Genomic DNA, 14,782 nt, shown 5'->3' with positions numbered 1-14,782 from the left:
GGGCTGGTTTTCTGATGCCACAATCACCTGGAGAGATGGGATACCAAGAGAACAAAGGGAGAGGCAATGACCCATTAAGAAAGCCCATCAGCAAGACTGCGTCAGCCAGAAAGTTGGGTAGTCAGAGTTGCAGTAGGCCCATTGCAATTCACCTGATATAAGCAAGAGGGAAAAAATAGTTGTGTTTCCAAGTTAGAGAAAGGGTGTGTGAGAGAGAGCAATGTGGGCTGGCAGTTCGATTCTAAGGAGCCTCTTGGGGTGTAATAATGAAAACCCCTCCATCAGAGGCTCAGGAATATCACAAAGACACCACTGCGTCTCCGTTGTGCCTCGTTTCCGAACCCTGGGCAAGTGCCGGGAGCCCTGGAATCTCACACCGCTCAGACACAGGGATGGCTTGCAACAACATTATTATTCCTTGCTCATTCTGCTCAGCAGAGCCCTGGATTTATGCCTCTGACGCCCCCCACCCTCGAGTCCTGCTTTGGAAGCACTACTAATAAACACACGGAGAACAGTTTAAAAAAAAACAACCCCAGACAGAAATCAGGTAAGTTTTCTCTCTTCTCTCTCTCAGAAACCAGAAGTCCGCCTCTGCAGAAAACTCTCCCTTATAGCGTCTCTTCCTGGGACTTTTAGACTCGCACCCGACTCAGCCGGGCCCAGCACATCTGCGTCAAATGGGGAGAGTTTATGAGGCGGCACGCAGCGAACCAACTACAAATCCCAGCATGCCTATCGAGGCGTCCTGGGTCGCTATTGGCTGCGGGCTCTGACGTCCCGTTCCTCCCTGTGCCCGGGCCGGCTGATCGGCGCCGCTGTGTGTGTGTGTATCTTTCTGAGTTTGGTGCCGGAGCGAGAGGGGAAAACAGCGGCTGCTGCTGCAAGTTCGGCTTGGCAGGAGCCATGGCAGCTGCCTTCGGCGTCGCCAGGACTCAGCGAGCGCGCCGGTGTCTGCTGCTGCAGCTGCCAAGGGCCTTCCGAGCCACGCTTGGCCGAGGCTGCCGCTCTGGGGTGCCGGCGCGGCAGAAGCAGCAGCAGGCGCTCGCGGTGCCTTCAGCCTCTGCGGAGGTGAGGAGAGAGGAGGGGGCAGGTGGGTGGGTGAGAGGGGTTATGCACACTATCCTTCAAAAATAAGCCCTGCCTGCTGCATTCATTGCGGGCCTCGCTTCCTCCCAGGTAAGTGGGGGGTGACTGCGGCGCTACGCGTGTTTACTCGGGAGTAGGCCGAGGGGCGTTTCTTTCCCCTTCAGTCACTGTCCCTGTGTGTGATCTTCCTCACCTGGGCACTTCTTCCAGGCTGTGGGCAGGTGGGGTCCAGGCACGCGCCCGACGCATTTCAAGTTGCGCGATTTAAAGTCTGTGTTGGAGAGGTCTTGCGCAGCAAGCCCCACACGGATCGGACTTTTGGGTTTGATTGCAGCCTCGCGTGATCTGCCCGCCAACGAAATCGGGATGAATGTTCAACTGAAGCAGGTTGAGCAGTTCCAGCCAAGCGTGCATGGATGGCGTGGTGGGAAGTTATTTTTTTAGTGAAAGGGTTAAGGAGTTGGGTATGCTGAGCCTGGAGAGGGCAGGGTTAAGATGCAGCATGAGAACACAGAGGCAAGAAATAAATGTTCTCTTTTGCGGAGTGGGGGCAGCGAAGGAGTCAAACCCAAAACAGGTTCCAAATGCAATAAACCTTTTCCTAGGATGAAGTTCCTGATTTTTAATCAGAGGCAGATGGCGCCCTATCAGCAATGTTGTAGCAGAACATTTCCTGCCTTATTGGGGGAATGGACTAGACAAACTTTGAGGTCCCTTCCAACTGTAATTCCACCAATGTTTTCTGGATAAGAGAAGTGTGCAGTTTTAAAGTCCCTGAATGATTTCTGTGTATAATTTATGGCACAGTGAAATATTGCGCAAGTATTCTGGAACAAGGGTCCTTAAACTTCACATACACAGACACCCTCCCCCTCCCCCTCCCCGGGCCCTCTGGAAATGGATGAAAATTACCCACCAGTCAAAAAATGGTGGTGCAGGGGCAGAGTCAATCACAAAACGGTGGCAGAAGGAGATAGTTTGTCACAATCCACTGATAATTAGTGACATCAGTTTCTACTGATATCTGATCCAACTTTGGGAATTGCAAAATTCTCTGCCACAACATTTCCCTTGCAGCAAGAAGTTCCATAGCTCAGCTTTCCTCGAAGTAGAGATACTTGCGCTGGAAGTACTGACAGCCTCCTCTTTGAAGGCAGGGTATGCTCATCCAGAGGCTGTTAAGTAGAAACACTTTCTCTTACATATTTTTCTCTTCCCACCCATACATCTCCAGGTGAATTCTACCCATCTCCTGTAATTTCTTCTCCTTTTTCACACTCAGTTTCTGTCACCCTCGGGCCATTTTTTTAACCCAGTCTCCTTGCTACTTTTACATTAACTTCTTCCTGCAATAATAATAATAATTAATTAATTAATAATTTAATATGATCTGCTATAACAACTTTCTCCCCTCATCTTCATTGCTATTCCTTGTTCGTTTGTTTATTACTAGCAATTAACCACAGAAGGAACCTCAAGGGCCATCTAGTCCAACACCCTGCAATGCAGGAATCTCAGCTAAAATATTCAGGACTGGTTGCCATCCAACCTCTGCTCAAAAATATCCAGTGAAGGACAGACCACCACCTTCTGAGGGAGACCCTTCCTCTGTTCTACCTGAAAAGTTAAGTTTTGATTCGGAATAGGTTTGGAGACAAAACAAAATTAACCCCAACAGGTTAGCACTGGTAATCTGGATTGCATGTACAGATAAGAAAGAACTGGGGGACAATTAAAAGCAAGTGGTTACATGTTATACTATATTATCTTTTACTTTGTTAGCACTTAACCAAATGTTCTATAAAAAGTGCAGAGCACACATTTCTATATTAGAGCTTTCTAGGTTGAAATGTAGAAAAGAAAAACAAGAAGTTAATGCAGAAAATTGTTTGGTTATTTATATATTCCTAATAGTCAAGGCAAGGCAATCTTTTACTGTACATCACTCACAATATCTTCAATGGAACTGACAAAGTGTATCCACTTACCTAGAAGTGAGTGACTTTTTTCTTTTCTTTTTTTTCAGTACTGAAAATGTTAAGTTAAATTAGCTATTACAATAGGTTATCGAAACATATAAATAACCTATCTATGAATGAGTTAAACATTAATCAGTGTAAACATAGTTACAATGTAATTTCATTGGTCTTATAATAGTCAGGGTCAAAAAGTTCCTACAATAAAATGTATAGATTGATTGTTTATGGGACTATATCATTCCATAAGAAGCTCTACTTTCTCATGAACCTGGGAGTCTATATTGGCTGCCATGCTAAAAGCCATTAGGTACCGATAGTCTTTTTAACAATATGCACCATATAAGTGTGTGTGTGTGTGTACTATTATTATTACTTTATGCAGCCTCTATGAATATTTTTTCACATCGGGATATCGTGTACAATGATTAGCTATTGGAGGCATCCACTTTGTGGCATGAAAAAACTTATTGCTGAAAGTTACCAAACAGCTATTCAGAAAATCAGGCAGAGAGATAACTCAGCTAAATTTGTCACTTTGAATATATGCTATGTGTAATTCATGGTAATATTTTTTGTTAACTGTAATAATTGTTTAGATAGCTTTAATTCATACAGACAAACTTTTTTGTTTTGCTTCTGTTTTGGTTCGTATCTGTAATGGTAGCCTAACCATGACTTTGACAACTTCTAATCTTTTCCCCAAATGCCACTACAGCAATCATTCCTATGCACTGTGTGCATAAATACACGTGTGGAGCTTCTGAGATCTCCTGGCAGCAGGTTGGAAAGGCACTAAATTTATCTCCCTCAGAAAGCTGAGTAGCTTGTTCTCGGAAACTGACTTTCTCTAGTGGCTTATTTATACATAAAGCTATGGTTTCATTTCACAAGTCCAGAAGGAATGGGACTTGTGTGTTGATAGTTCTAACCAACCCAATAAAGGAAAATAAAGGGGATAATTTAATCCTTTTCCCCATGCTTTAATGCGTGCTACACATGAGCAACAGTTTCCAGAGTTCTCCCACATGTTGGCATTATCAGGAAACTAAAATATGCTGCAAAGATCTGGATTCGTGTTACCGTATTGTCCCGAATATAAGCCGCACCCACAAATAAGCTTCATCTTTAAAATTGAAGGGGGCAAAAGAAAATTCCCGGGGGTGGCTTGGGAGCTATGAGTGGCACACCGTTGCCCACTGTTGCAGCTTCCTGGAGGGGGGCAGCTGTGCCACTTTGACGGCAATGTAAGGACAGGAATATAAGCCGCATTTTAACTTTTCACTGTCAAAATTTGGGAGCGGGGAGAAGTGTGGCTTATATTCGGGTCAATATGGTAAATTGTTGTGCCACAACCTGTGTGGGTCAAAGTGAAACAAAATACAGCAATCTAAACTGTTGTAGGAGGGCAAAATATGCCCTTCCCCACCCACGCACCCAACTGAGGACGCTGAGGGTAGGAGGCAGGATTTGCCTCCAGCCAGCAGTATCACATTTGGTTCTGCACATTCAAGTGCCAGCTTTGGCTCCCTAGCCTCAGGAATGTTTTTAAGGTTAGGGAGCCAAATGCCCACCCCTTGTTCTGGGTGGTTTCACCTCTACAACAGAGACAGATTATACAGAGACCCACTGCCCTCCTCACTGACTTCTATACGGAACCCTTCTAGGACTCCACATATGCACTTCTCAGTGGTAAGCACATCTTTTGTTTGGGTGAGAGATGAGTGGGTTCTTGCCCTTTCAATTGCAAACAAAATCTTGCCTCTCCTTCTCAGGAGAGGGGCAGGATCAGTGGTGACCAAAAATGTTGGTCTTGGTGAGAAGCTAAAAAGTAGTAGTTGGACCATCAGACTATGTGCTAGGCAGTACCTTTCTCTGCCAGTAGTAATGGCGGGCATTTTGCTGTTTCTGCAGAAAACTACTGTATTGTTTCAACTTGGCCTCAGACCTGTTTTTCACAATCAACTTGTAAATCACATTGAAACTAGTTTAAAAGCAAGGAGCCCCAGGCTAAGAAAGAGATGACGTAACTTTACAGTGGCAGAATGTCTATACACCACAAAGAAATGAGAAGAAAACGCCCTGTATTTCTCTGTGTATCAGTTGTATCCCTTCCATTCACGTGATATGTTGCAGTCTTTACTTCTCAATAGTCCAGCATTAACACAGTGGATGCAAGATTGTAAATAATGTATTTGAGGGAGCACTTTCCTCCATAAGTCTCTATGCCTTCAAGTTTGAAACCTAATCTTTGTGGGTGTTGCATCTGCCCTGGTGTTTTTGCTAGCCATATTGAGCCCAAGCCGCAGTCTGTAAATCTGCTTCTTACTATAATTAACAAAAATGTTAGTGTAGGTGTAATACCAGCTGTAGTTAGCTCTAAAATAGAAATGGAGGCATAATGAGAGGGTAGAGGGGGGAACACAGAAGCTCATGAGATGCATCCAGTTCCTTAACCATGGCAGCGTTGCATCTATACCAAACCATCGTTTATGGTTGAGATGAACTGGAGACTTTCCACTTAACACTCTTTAGTGGTTTAGCGTGCTAACTCTCAGAATTATATGCAACTTGGAGTGTAATGTTTTACGTCACTTTTCTATAATACAACTTACCATGAAATGGTGTGTGTGCACATGCAAACATCTGTTCTCTGTGTCTGGGCACCTTGATAATACCAGAGCTTTTAGCATAGGTAGAAGTGTTTGTTTTAGCCTCACGTTCAGTATCCTTGAATTGTTAACGAGATGTGTGCCTCTCTAAATATCCTTAAAGAGTTTCAGGGCATTAAAAAGATCAAAAATCACAAGTGGGACCTGTCCAGGGTACCATTTGTGCTTTTATGCCTGCCTCCAGGATACAGACACATTTTTCCTTCCTCCTACTCACAATGTTATCTGTCTGGGTCCCCCCCCCCCCAACTGAAAACATTTAATGTCTTCAGGATGCCAGTGAATATGTTCCATGGGATGATGTTTAAGAACGTTTGGTCCTGGATTTTTTTAAAAAATTGTTTTGTATTTCTGGATACTTTAGGGTTCATCCAAGCATTCTGATACGCCATTCTCCCTCCCCCTCCCCCCCCATCCCCCCGGCAGTAGGCTCATTTGGCGCCAGTCTTTTTGACACCCAGCCACCTGAGTTGATTATTATTTTTGGATGAGAGAGACAGAGAGAGACTTTTTTTTTTTTGAAAACATGGTTATGAAAAGAAAGGTTGCAGTGATGCAGATGTGTCAAAAAAGAGAGATAAGTACATAGTCAGACAGATATAAAACAAGAGTATATTTAAACTTCCCTATTTCTTATTACTGTCAGTGTAAGGAAAGTGTTAAGAGTTGTGAAATCCTAATGGCTTGGAAACCTCAAAAGAGTTATTTGAACATTGTATTGTGGAATTCGTGTCCTTTACATAACAGCTGCGTTCACTGATCCTAATAATTTGCTTTGGCTCTGTTTCACACACGCTACAGCAACAAACCAGGATTTGTTACCAAGTGTTTCCCAACATCTCTTTGTCATATTCACACTTTAGCTTTGTGGGTGCAAACTTTTAAAAAACCGGAACAACTTAGCTCTGTACCTAAGAATATGTGATGTTACTCTTTTAATGGTTCAGTAATCTTTAAAGTTTGATAATCTGTAAATGGTCAGATTTCTTTAAATGGGCCAGTTGATTCACGAGGCAGTGTTGCCTTATTGATCTGTGTTTGGAGTTGCAGAGTTGCTGGCTTGTAACTGATTCTAGCTCCTCACGGCCTCTGCTGAATAACAGAGTGAGCACTTCTTCATAGCTATAAAAATGGAAAGCATTGTGAATATTCGGAACTGGCACAAAATTATTGAATTCATCCTGTCATATGAGACATCTTAACTCTCCCTTCTCCTGAAACTGGGAGTTCTAAGTCATCTAGGCTTGTGATAGGTTATGGATTTCTGGCACATAGACATCACTTTCCTGACAACAAAATATCTTAATCAGCAAACATCTTTATTTCTTTTACAGGTTAATTTATTAACTCTCACACTTGTGCCCTTTATCTTGTGTGGCTGCAAGACAGGAAGCTTTTATTTCAGCTCTTGAACAAACCGCAGTTCCCCATTACATCTGAACCTGAAGAACTGTGGTTTTCTTAAATGGTGATTTCAGTTCAGTGCAGTACTGTATTTGAAACTGGGGTATGATCCCGGCTTGTTATAAGAAACTGATACTGAACTAGTTTCCTTCGTTCTGACATATCAGCAAAACCTTGTTTCTTCCTTGAGACCAGAGGTGGAGAGAGCATGTAAAACCAAACTTTTCATTCGACCCATGTTCTTTTAACATCAAAGTCTTACCATCCCACAGTATAAATCCATTACACTTGTTATGATATGAACAGTGTGGCCTATTGATTTAATTACCCCCTTTGAGGTTCTGCCCACGTGTGTGTATTTTTTGTTGCACCTTTTGATGGAATGATTAATAAATAATAGTTACATTATTTGGAGGGTGAAGTCAAGAATGACAGCTACACGTCCCTGCATTGCAGGGGGTTGGACTAGATGATCCTCAGGATCCCTTCCACCTCTACAATTCTGTGATTCTTTTATTCAGTTTAGGGCTGTCGGTGCTCGAGTTAACAAGATTTACTAGTGTCTGGCAAGCTGACAGCTGTCACACAGTCAAGAGAAGAACCACCAGAACTTAAAGCTGAAATAGTATATCCATGTGAACCTTCAGAGTCTACAGATAAGCTTCTTTAGAGTTGCTGGTTCACTTTTTTAAAATGCTCTTGCCTGAGGTTGTTTGAAGGTAGGTAGTATTTTAAGGTAGATTTTCAGGATTCTTGTATGTGGGCTTAAGCTTTTGCGGCATGACCCTCAGCTTTCAGGAGAACAAAATATGACAGACAATGGGAGAGAGCAACAGGGAATAACATATTCCTTTATATAGTATTACTCAGTAGCAGAATCACTGAGATAGTAAATCCTCAAAGCAAGGTTTTCCATCCGGCATTGGTGTTAAGAGAAATAAAATAACCAGATAAACATACAGAATCTACCTGTCTGCCGAGCTATTCTGCTGGGAGGAAGTGGAAGCAGACTGTTAATTTCATTGTAGTTGTATACTTTGTCTAGTGAAATTAAAGTATAATAATAATAATAATAATAATAATAATAATAATAATAATATATTTATACCCCGCCCATCTGGCCGGGCTCCCCCAGCCACTCTGGGTGGCTTCCAACAAAATACTAAAATACAGAAATCCATCAAACATTAAAAGCTTCCCTAAACAGGGCTGCCTTGAGATGCCTTCTAAGGGTCTGGTAATTGTTCTCTTTAACCTCTGGTGGGAGGGCATTCCACAGGGTGGGTGCCACTACCGAGAAGGCCCTCTGCCTCGTTCCCTGTAACTTGGCTTCTTGTAGCCAGGGAACCGCCAAAAGGCCCTCGGGGCTGGACATCAGTGTCTGGGCTGAACGGTGGGGTTGGAGACGCTCCTTCAGGTATACAGGACCGAGGCCGTTTAGGGCTTTAAAGGTCAACACCAAAACTTTGAATTGTGCTCGGAAACATACTGGGAGCCAGTGTAGATCTCTCAGGACCGGTGTTATGTGGTCCCGACGGCCTCTCCCAGTCACCAGTCTAGCTGGTGTAATAACTTGTCAAGTATAATAACTTCTCACATCTACACTATGCATTTAAAGTACTGTAATTCTGATTTAACCGAATTCATAGAGAATTCTGGGAATTGTAGTTTAAGGGTGCTGACCTCACAGAGCTACAGTTCCCAGCACCAGTAGCAATCTGCTGGGATTCTTCATTATTGTTGAAGCGGTATAATCACGCTTTAAAGGTAGAGTGTGGATGTGACCATATTATATATTATATAGTACTAGTGTATTTCAGCCCGTTCAATAACGGGCGCTAGAACATCCCGGGGTTCGGAGAAGCACTTGCGCAGTGCTTCTCCGAACCCTGGGACCTGTCCTTGCTGTCGGCGGCAGGGGGACAGGAACGAAGGAGGAGAAAGCAGCCCTTTCTCCTCCTTCCTTCCTCTCCCCCCGCCGCCGACAGCCCTTTCTGTTGGCGGTGAGGGGAGAGGAATGAACGGAGAGAAAGCAGCCCTTTCTCTCCGTTCATTCCTCCCCCCCCCACCGCCGACCGAAAGCACAGATCCCGGGGTTGCCGGCTCTGTCGGGTGGGGGGAGGGAGAAGCAATCCAATCCTCTGCTTCTCCCTCCCCCCGCCTGACAGAGCCAAATGCCGGCTCTGTTGGGCGGGGGGAGGGAGAAGCCGAAGACCGATGGGATCTTCTGCTTCTCCCTCCCCCCCACCCGACAGAGCCTGCAACCCCGCAGCGGGGGCTTTTCGCCGTTTGCCTTCCCCCCAGGGGGAGGCAAACGGCAAAAAACCCCGCCGCGCCACACTTCGGCTCCGGGACTGGCTTGGCGGTGGCGGGAAGAAGGGGAGGAATTCCTCTCCTTTTTCCCGCCACCGCCAAGCCAGTTCCCCAGCCAAATTGCCCGCTGCCGCTTCGACTTCCTCAGCTACGGCAAGCAGGCAGACAGTTCGCCAGCGGTCCCATGCCAGCGGTGTGTGGCAAGGCGGGGGGGAGGAGCGCTTCTCTCCCCCGCCGCCTCGCAGCGCACCTCCAGCATGAGACGGGGCTTCGGAGCGGCGGTTGGCGGAGTGGCGGTTGGCGGTTGTCTCTGCCTCCAATCCCTGTGTCCCTGGGGCACATGCGCAGTAACCCAGGGACACACGGAATCTGGACGCAGAGACACAGGGACTTATATAGGATGCATTAGGTATTCTGTCACTATCACTGCCTCTGGGACAGTCATGACACCACTTATACAAGATATGTGAACACAATTTCAGAAAGGCAAGAGGGTGTCGTAGGGGAATTGCAAGGAGAAAGAGCTCTGCAGACAAACGTGATTCAGTCTTGCCCCTCTTATTTCAGAATCTCTGGGGTAAATGTCAGACAATGTCACTTTCCCTTGTGTTGTAATGAAGCTGTTACCCCCCCCCCCCAAATCTTGGGTGGAGAGGAAACTCCCACCCTATGCAGATGACCAGACGATAAAGAGAATCCCCTGTGTGGTAGGTATAGGGGGTTCCACCTTCACCAGGGGTTTGGGCGGATACACAGCCTCTTCCTTTTGGGGTACTGGTGATCTAGCTGGCTGACTTTTCTGTGGCTGAACAAACTGAGTTGAATTGAATTAACAGACCTATGCTGATACAGTGGACTTCCCTTTCCTCCTGTTGTCATTCTCCCCCCCCCCCCTTCAAAAAAAACCACACTTGCCCTGGAGAGGTATGCAAAAGGAGTCTGCAGGAGTGTGGTGTTGTAGCAGAAATTCATTTTGTGAGCAAAGGTTTGCTTATCGTGACATTGGATCCCACACTGTAATAAAAGGTAAACCCTGGACAGTTAAGTCCAGACAAAGGCGACTATGGGGTTGTGGTGCTCATCTCGTTTTTAGGGCGAGGGAGCCGGCATTTGTCCACAGACAGCTTTCCGGGTCATGTGGCCAGCATGACTAAACTGCTTCTGGCACAATGGCAGCAATCCATCCTCATTAGCTTCTTGGCTGTCAAAATACCTAGCAACTATTTGTTTTTATTATTGTTTACTTCATTTCCAAATCACATCCCGTGAAGCACGGTGAAACAATCTAGTAACACATATAAGACAGATATAGATTATATATATATATATAATCGTTTAAAACAATGGCATATTTATAAAATCTACTAAAACCCCAAATCAGATAACAACTAGCATAAAGGTTATGGAAGTTCTGTTGAAAGAGGAATATCTAGATGATTGGGATGAAACAGGAGTACTGTTTAACATTTAGAAGAGGGATGCCATGAAATTGAACAAAATGTAGATATACAGACTTCCTCTTTGTTTATTTAAACTGAAACTGGAGAAGCAGCCCTCTGTTCTGAAACCTGGCCTGTGTGGTTTGCCATTTTCCTTGTGCTGCATCCTATTTCCATCTAAAAAGCAACGGCACGAGAAACATCGTTAATAAATGATTCAAGAGGTCACTGTGGCAATTCATTCAGACCTTTGACATTGTGTTCTTCATATTGTGTAATCTGTAACATGATGTGTCCCATGGGAAAACACACACACACAATCACTTAATCACTCCAAATGTTTTGGCCAAGGTTAGTAGCTGTCTTCATTGTAGAATTGGCAGTTTGAGGACAATAATTTGAGATTTCAGAAATAAAAGTTTTTGATGGATAGGAACGTAATACCTGTCACTGAAAATCAGGCATAACTGTAGATATTCTAAAGAAAAGTACGGTAATACCACTGTACTGCATTAATGGGAGACAAATTGAGCTTGTAATTACCTCCTTCACAAATTTCAACTGGTAACATGAAAACACGCGTATTTCACCTGGGATAAAGGTTTTAGAATGCATAGGAACTTTTCATAAATCATAGAATCATAGAGTTGGAAGAGACCACAAGGGCCATCCAGTCCAACCCCCTGCCAAGCAGGAAACACCACCAAAGCATTCCTGAAAGATGGCTGTCAAGCCTCCGCTTAAAGACCTCCAAAGAAGGAGACTCCACCACACTCCTTGGCAGCAAGTTCCACTGTCGAACAGCTCTTACTGTCAGGAAGTTCTTCCTAATGTTTAGGTGGAATCTTCTTTCTTTTCAAAGGGACAATGCTGAGAAAACACAGCACTTTATTATTTAAAAAATGCTTCTATAATTTCAATTTAAAGAGGATAATGCTCTGCAGTTCCTAAATGAGATGGAGTTTGAATATTTAACATTTCCTAAGGTACAGTTCACATGTTACGTGTTGATGTGGTCTCATTGTACAAGATTCAGCTAGTGAGACCTCTCAGAAACCTGTGTAAGGACTTCCACTTGCGCAATGGTCTTCTCCTTTCCCTGCATGCCCCTTAAAATTGGCTTGGGGTTGTCAGGAGAACCCCCAAAATAGTGCTCGGGGGGGAAGGGGGCATCGTTCTGTCGGGGAAGTTGAAAAGCTTATTCTGACAGAACAATTGCCATGGAGCTATGCTGAATTCCTTTGGGAGGAACATTTAGCACTAACGTACAGGGTCTGGGGATTCTGTGAGATGAACTCTTAGTAGAGGAAGATCATTCAAACTTGTAGGTCTGGATGAGACTTGGTGGAATGATTCCCATTATTCGGAATATAGCAATTGAAAGAAAAATATATATATGGGGGCATGAGGCAATTGTTAAATTGATGGTAAGGTTAAGGAAACATGGAAAGTATAAAGACTGGACAGTTGAAAGCTGGTTGAGTAGTATATGAAAAGAGAGCTTGGGCTACAAGTAATGAATGTAGGTCACATACTAATATAATTTAGTAGCAATGACACAAACATTTTTATCCATTTATCTCTGTTTCACTTCTGTAGCATTAGAGGTTTTAAAACGTGTTTATAGAAGATTTTTTTAAAGAAAAAAATTCACATGCAGATGCATTTGGAAATATTTGGAAATTCAAATAAACACACTTGGACTAACCCAAATAGTTGTGTATGTACCTAGGATTTTTAGTCTGTTGCTAGGTTTCCAAAACGTTTGCCTCATTTAAAACAGCTCCTCTTTTCAGTCTGCTGTTCTCTGGAAGATGTTTGTCTTCAACAGCCTATGCTAGTAAAAAAGCTAAAGCTGATTGCCCAATAGTTGAGTGGGAGATTATATAACGATTAATTTTGGCTTGTTTTTAATTGCTTTGCTAAGCATGTTGTAGTAAACCTAAAAGCTGCCAGTAAATCAAAATGGCCACATTACTTAATTAATACCTTGCTGTCCCCTCTTGCTTCTCGTGCTGTCAGAGCTGAAATGTTTCCTTTCTGAATACAGATACCCTTTGAACAGAGGATAACTTGCTGTGAAGAGCATAGAGGATTTTATATTCTCAGTTTCTTCTGCCTTTATCTAGATAAGCGAAAATATTTTAAGTATTTATAAATCCAGCAATGGATTTATGTCCAATATTTTTGTCTAATGATTTTGTCTTATGTTATGATTTTGTCTAAACATGGGTGGTGCTGATTGGTACCCAGTGAAGCATGTGGGACCTTATTTAATGAAATGTTTGGTGTTCTTGTTAAGTGTTCCAGTTAGTCATAGAATTGTAGAGTTGGAAGGAACCCTGAGGGTCATCTAGTCCAATCCCCTGCAATGCAGGAATCACAACTTAAGCATCCATGACAGATGGACATCCAACCTTTGCCCTTTGTTTTTTGCCAGTCCTTCTCCCCAAAATCAAGTAATTCAGCATTCTGGAGCTACTGAGCATACCAAGTCCTTCTTAGGATGTCTTTAGGGTTTCCCCCTTAACTGTGACAGTAAGGCTTACTCGTGGGTATGTGTGTAATATTTATTACAGCCTAAGACACACTGACATTATTTCATTGTCCCTTAGTTGGTTTGGGGGACTGTTTGCACCTTGAATACAGTTTGCTTTTTCAAGTACAGGCATGTTCAATATATTAATATTGTTGGCTGAGCACAGTCATTTTGAAAAGAGTGAGGGCATATATTGTTCCTTTCAAAGCAAGAACAATCTCCTCCGGCTGCACAGTTTGCTATATTATCAACTGCATCTTGTTTAGATTTTTATCTTTGGTGTGTACAATTACATAGAACAGCCTGACTCTTAAAATGCAGCTACCTTAAGCAGTCTGGACAGAAAAGTACCTGACTTCACTCTCACCCCTAAGATTCAGAATTATCCATTTGTTTTCCTGAACGTATCTATATTAAATGTGAAAGTAATTTTGTTTGTAACTCAGGAAATTACAAGTGCAAGAAGAAAAGGATTCCTAGCTGAACACGCTGCCCCATTCTCTGCATTCTTGACTGATGGCTTTGGTCGCCAGCATAACTACTTAAGGATCTCCTTGACTGAGAAATGCAACCTCAGGTGTAAGTCTCTTAAGTCTGAATAGGATACCAGTGGGGCAATACTGTTAGACTCCAGCTCCCATCAACCCCAGCCAGCACGGCTTCTGATCAGTCATGATGGGAGTTGTATTCCAGCAAGTTCTGGAGAGCTGGAGGTTCCCCTTCCCTGGAATAGGATCATGTTCCTGAAGCCTGAAGATGTGTTTTCATGACGTAGTTTTACTGCGCATGTCTTAAGCATAGTTGGACTCTTCTTGCATACATTCCTTATAGCAGCAGGGTGCCGCCCCAGAACCGCTTTAGTGTTGTTGACTATTATTTTGCGGCAGTTAATACATGTAAGTGGCAACCGCAGTGGGCAGCTTGGGTCATGGAATAGGAATCTCCTGCGAATCTTTCAGTTCTATTCTTATTTAGCAATAGTTACGCATGTCTGTCTTTTCTTCTTCTTCTTTGCATTTTGTTCATTTGCTGCATGTTTCAGGTCAGTACTGTATGCCAGAAGAGGGAGTTCAGCTCACTCCGAAATCTGAACTGCTGAGCACCCAGGAAATAATCACCCTTGCAAGGCTCTTTGTGAAGGAAGGTGTGGACAAGATCCGATTGACCGGAGGAGAGCCTCTCATTCGGCCTGATGTGATTGACATCATAGGTATGCTCCTTGTATAGTTTTGTTATGCAATGTTCATGGGATCCTCTCGTTTACAAAGCATGGTTTGGAACAGTGTGGAAGATGCTACCTGGAGTGCTTTGAAAATTCAGGCAGATCTGTAGGAGCTTCGCTGTACACAA

General features: G+C 43.6%; 1 protein-coding gene across 4 annotated transcripts in view; it reads left to right on the top strand.

The window, feature by feature from the left end:
- Nucleotides 1-779: 779 nt before the first annotated feature.
- The window catches only part of MOCS1 (molybdenum cofactor synthesis 1), a 32,297-nt gene continuing 18,294 nt past the window's right edge, over nucleotides 780-14,782 (top strand). The window contains exons 1-3 of one of the 4 annotated variants that reach the window (XM_035108125.3): nucleotides 780-1,071; nucleotides 13,879-14,011; nucleotides 14,475-14,642. In XM_035108125.3, coding sequence (XP_034964016.1) covers nucleotides 907-1,071; nucleotides 13,879-14,011; nucleotides 14,475-14,642 — 466 coding nt within the window. In that variant the 5' untranslated portion in view covers nucleotides 780-906. Of the gene's footprint in view, nucleotides 1,072-11,770; nucleotides 11,880-13,878; nucleotides 14,012-14,474; nucleotides 14,643-14,782 lie in introns of those variants that run through there. The other 3 variants (XM_035108121.3, XR_015949111.1, XM_088666587.1) reach the window with 3 other exon arrangements.

Source organism: Zootoca vivipara, chromosome 3, assembly GCF_965207765.1.
Source record: "Zootoca vivipara chromosome 3, rZooViv2.hap1.1, whole genome shotgun sequence".
NCBI lineage: Eukaryota > Metazoa > Chordata > Lepidosauria > Squamata > Lacertidae > Zootoca > Zootoca vivipara.
The sequence above is the reverse complement of the archived record's forward strand: the minus strand, read 5'-3'. Positions and strand labels throughout refer to the sequence as shown.